The sequence below is a fragment of the Urocitellus parryii genome, chromosome 6 (genome assembly GCF_045843805.1).
Source record: "Urocitellus parryii isolate mUroPar1 chromosome 6, mUroPar1.hap1, whole genome shotgun sequence".
NCBI classification, from domain to species: domain Eukaryota; kingdom Metazoa; phylum Chordata; class Mammalia; order Rodentia; family Sciuridae; genus Urocitellus; species Urocitellus parryii.
The window spans coordinates 33,835,693-33,841,032 of NC_135536.1; the positions used below are offsets into that span (position 1 = coordinate 33,835,693).

Sequence of the window (5,340 nt, forward strand, 5' to 3'; positions counted from 1 at the left end):
TGGCTTGGTATTGTGGCATTTTGTATCCTCCCCTTCTGCTTGTAGCAGATTGTTTGTGGTGTTTGTGTAAAAACCACTATGGTCCTTATTTAAATTAAACAAAAGGGGGAAATGTTAGGGTCTGTAAACAAGTCAGGATGGTGCCTGGCATTTTGCCAGAAGGAGTGGTTTGTGAAGTAGCTGGTGAGCCATTAAGTGTGGAGATTCCTTATTGGTTGACTGCTGTATCTAGTTTATGTTAATTAAGATAAGCTGTGTGGAATGTATATATACCCCTCCTGTCCTACAATAAATGGCTCCCACTCCTGCCGTATCAACTTTCACAAGTTGTTCGTCACCCCCCCCCTGTTATTTTGCTGCAGCCCGACTGCGGCAGATAAAGGATAATTTTCTCCTAAAATAGTCACCATCTTTTAAAATATTTAATTTTCACTTTCATTATAATATATTCTTGCATGCTTTTTCAATTCCATTGTTTTATTTGTTTTATTCAGTATCAATCTCTTTTTTTTTGGGGGGGGGGGCGTACTGGGGATTGAACTCTAGGGCATTCAACCACTGAGCTACATCCCCAGCCCTATTTTGTGTTTTATTTAGAGACAGGGTCTCACTGAGTTGCTTAGCACTTCAAAGTTGCTGAGGCTGGCTTACAACTTGCCATCCTTCTGCCTCAGCCTCCTGAGTCTCCAGGATTACAGGCATGTATCACCATGCCAGGCTTAGATTTTTTTATAGTAAAGTTTGTTACCTTTTTCAGTAAATCACTTCTCAGTAGTAATTTTTTTGAAGAAGATTTTGATGATTCTTGCAAAATTATTTTTCAATATAAATGTTAAAAAAATTTGATCCAATTTTTTCTTTTCAAATGACTCTCCATTAAAACAAAATATACAAAACTAAAAAAAATGCTTGAGAACTGGAAAGTTGGATTTACATTCATTGAATATATTTGCACATGAAATATCAACTTACTTATTATCTCTTAATTCAGGAAAGTGCTAATTTTCTCAACTTGTAAAGTGTCTTTTATGTTTTTTAATTGTATTTTGAAACTTCTTATATTTATCTTCAATTGAATTTCTTTCTTCAACTATGTGTATGCATTTTCCATTGAATTTTTTTCATGTGTCCATTTTTTAACCAGTATTCCATATACACAAAAAGGCTATTTGAAAATATAGCTGTGGTCATATAGCTAAGAGTTTTCTTCCTTTCATGGTTTGGTTAATTTGCAGTATACATATAGTACCTAGGCAATGAGATCTTATTTTTTGACTATCCTAACCTTAATACAACACCTAAAAAGATAGCATAATAAAAAGTTTTAATTCTTGAACAGAGTTGCAAATCTTTAAGAACTTCAAAAACAAGAGGCAGAATGTTTACAGAATAATGTAGCTTGACTTTTAAAAACTGTATTCACTTACGTATCCATTTATTCAAAATGATCATTGAATACCCAGTGTGTGACAAATTTTGACATGAGAACTTATTTTAGTTAATGGCCTTTTTATAACCTCTAGCACAAAAAGAAAACTCAGTTTGTATAGTCTAAGTGTACCTGCCTTATATCAACCTTATACATAAAATAATCAATAACTACTGGCTCTTAGAGGGGCATTTTGAAGTACAGAGCATGAAATCTCTTTTATGCACTTGATTTTCTCATCACCATTACTCCAAAAGCATTTGATGTCAAAATATTGGTCATTTTGCACATGCCAGGCCTTCTGTGCTCCATCAGTGTGCCACAATACCAAGTCTTTATTCTTCCAATTTCCTCCTTTCACCTCTAACCCCACTTTCTCATGCCCTATATTTGGGTTGGTGAAGCCTGAATGGATGGTTTCTGAGTGATCCTGTATTGTAACTTTCTTAAATTTCACTTGGAAGGCAGAGGTGTAAGTTGAAATATTAAAGAGAAGCATCTTCTACAATTTTTAAAAAACATTTTAAATTATGATAAAATATGTTTAACATAAAGCTTACCACTCCATCATTTTTATGTGCACATTTCAGGGGTATTAAGTATAGTCACACAGTTGTACAACCACCCATCTGTGCAAAGCTTTTTATTGTGTAGTACTGAATCTCTGTTCTGTACTGTTTTTTTTCCAACCCAGCATCATCCCAACCTGTTTTGCATTCTTGTCATGTATCAGAATAGAATTTGCAGCAAGTTTTACTGTGACAATCCCATACATGAATTTACTGGGCTTTGATCCTGTCCCCCCCTCCATTCTTTGCTCTCCCTGGCACTGCACGATCACCTCTTCACAGTCCCTTCATCTTCTCTAATAGTCAGTCTTCTACTCTCAGGTCTTTGTTTTTTTCTCCTCATTTGAGAGGAAACATGTAATGCTTGTCTTTCTGCATCTGGCCTCCAAATAATATGTGGACCTGAAATTCTTACATAAGTCCATATCTGTGAAGCTATCACAGATTGACTCTGGACTCAGAAGCTTCTTCATCTGAATCCATGGAGAGAGAATTCCAGGAAACACCAGCCCAAGCCTCCCTTCATATAAAAAGGACTTGCGGCCAGATCTACATTGGAGTGCAGCCTTAGCACCTGCCTGACTTGCACAGCTGGGCACCTTGTCTTGGAGCCAGTGAAATAGAGGGGAATAAGACATTGATCTTGGATCATTATGTAAGGACCAATTGCTTTAATTATCTATCATGTTTCTTCTGTGTAGGATTCATACTTCTCACTTTTCAATTATTTTGAAATTCTGGAGTCTTCATGTATTGATTAGATAGAATTACTTTCTCCCCTTGGAAGTTTTTATTAAAAAAATAACATTCCTTAAAATTGATACTATTTAAGAAGAGAGGAAATAATGATCTTTCCAACAGTAGTTATTTCTTAACTAAGACCAACTGTTCATTTTTTTTTGCCTCCATTTAATGAATACAAATTATGTACTTGGTAAATGTCAGTTACTGCTTGACATGTGGGATACAGTACTGAAAAATGCAGTATCTCTCAATAATGACTTGACCTCTTATTACTTTCTATAATACTTTCATAACTTTTTCGTGGATTACAGTTTGGCCCACAATTGATTATTGCCTGTGCTTATAAAAATCTGTATTAAAATATCCATAACAATGTCTTCTAGACTAAAGAGACACCCTGAGATGCTCTACTAAAGCATTTTGATGATAGGTAGAGTCCTAAGAATAAGGAAGATCTTATAGGTTATGACAGCTGTACTTTAGATTTATAAGAGCCACCTGAAGATTGATGTGCATTTAGATGATGAGGGATGAGCACATAGTTCTGACTTCTGGAAGGAGTCCAGGAAATCATTCTCCACAGTTCAGGCCCTGCCCACCAGGGGGTGCAGTTTCCTAACACTAGCTCACTTCCTGTGTGAATTGCAACAATAGGCTCATCTTTTCACTATGACTTCAACATTCTTCATGTTAAGAATCCAGAGCATTATTTAGTTGACTCTCTAAAGATGGATACTTCTTCAGGCATAGTGACGATGATGCTCTTGATACTTGGTGAGTAAAATGCTTTTTAAAATGGACTCTTTCTTCTATGATGCCAGCAAAGTTTTTAACCTTAAATTTTACTAAGAGTTTTATTACCAAGATGACCCATATCTTCTCTCCCCTAGGAAGAACCCACGGAGACTCAGTGACCCAGATGGAAGGCCAAGTGACGATTTCAGAAGGGGCTTTGTTGACTATAAACTGCACTTACTCATCCACAAGTTACCCTACTCTTTTCTGGTATGTTCAGTACCCTGGAGAAGGTCCACAGCTCCTCCTGAAAGCTGTGAAGGCCAATGATAAGGTCAGCAACAAAGATTTTGAAGCCACATACAATAAAGAAGCCACTTCTTTCAACTTGGAGAAAGCCTCCATCCAAGAGTCAGACTCGGCTGTGTACTACTGTGCTCTGGGTGACACAGTGGCAGAAACTGCAGGGGGAGCTGAGCACAAACTCTGAGCAACCACCAGGGGCCTGGCTGCTGAGTGTCTGCCTCTGGGGTTCACTCTGGTTTCAGCACAGTCAATGGTGTGTGCTGCTCCATTTCTTTTCTTGATGCAAAGTTATACAAATATCCCGAGCAGCAACAGAAGGAGTGGACACCCTCAACTCAGCTCTTCACTAGTGAAAGTAAAAACAAAAGCTGGAAGCATTACTTCCTCATGCAGTAACAAAGTAATTTTAAGGTAAAACCACTCAAACAATGGAGTGGTGTCTTTGCTCATCCTTGCAGACAAAACCCAGACCCTACACATTGTTTCAGGTCACCCTGGCAGACACTGTTGTGGCTTGTTATAATTTTATTGCAACAAATGAGCCAGAGGAGGTGGTGTGTGCATAAGGTCTCCCTAACAGAGTGTGGAAGGAAAGGTGATAGGAGAACTAGAGTCCCCAACCAGGAAATCCAAGATTGCCAATAGAGAAGGAAGGGAAGAGAAGACAGAAAGAACAGACCTCTCACCCAGCAACAACGCAGTGAGAGGAAAGGGAATTTCCTCATGCAGATAAGGGTGTATTTTCTTGGTAGCTGGTATTCAAAGGAAAGGGAGGGAGCAAATGCATAATTAAAAAAATGACCCATGGTTAAATGGTGAGTGGTCCTGGCCAGTCACATACTTCAGTTTGCTTTCTGAGAAGGCAAACTGACCCTTGTGAATCATGTGAATCAGTTTGCAGTGCTTGTGGAAGTTTAAACATACATACATTTTTATTCTGTATCTTCATGAAAACCTATTAGAAAGGCAGTTAATAGTCTCCAAAGGGCATAAATCTCTAGGAGAAAAGGAGATGATGGCAGTGATGTTGACTGAATTTTAGAGTGTCAGAAATATAGGAAGAAACTTATGTCACAGGCCAAGGGAATATGGAAGCTGCATCTGATGAGAGAGGCCACCAAGGAGCGACACTTGTGTGCTGTGCCTTCGTGGAAGGTTTAGGAGTCAGAAACACCAATTATCCTTAAACCACTGGAGAAGGTGGTGCTGGTGCTGAAAGGGTGTGTGTGTGTGTGTGTTGAGAGTGTATTTGGTGATTGGCAGAATATCTGTTTTCCACAAAACTTGAGTATCACTACACTTTTTGACTTTTCTTGTCAGACTTTCATTTTTTGTGTGTATAAAATTCATTAGATTATGAATCAGATGGAGTTTCATTTTAAGTCATTTATATTTTCTGCATTTTTTCCATTTGAATCTCTGCCCATTTTCAATATTTTTGTCTCTGATCTTCACATCCACGTTTTTCAACCCATCATATATTTACACATCCTCACCCATTTTTTAAAGACTTGAATTTTTTGAGTATTTTAGGTCACAGAAAAAATGAGAGCAAAT

At 37.8% G+C, this 5,340-nt stretch overlaps 1 gene segment (V, D, J or C); it reads left to right on the top strand.

Annotated features, from left to right (window-relative positions):
• The first annotated feature begins 3,497 nt into the window (after positions 1-3,497).
• Positions 3,498-3,967, top strand: LOC113176531 (T cell receptor alpha variable 9-2-like). The segment is given in 2 exon segments: positions 3,498-3,516; positions 3,633-3,967. Coding segments are annotated over 2 exon segments (354 nt in total).
• Positions 3,968-5,340: the final 1,373 nt, after the last annotated feature.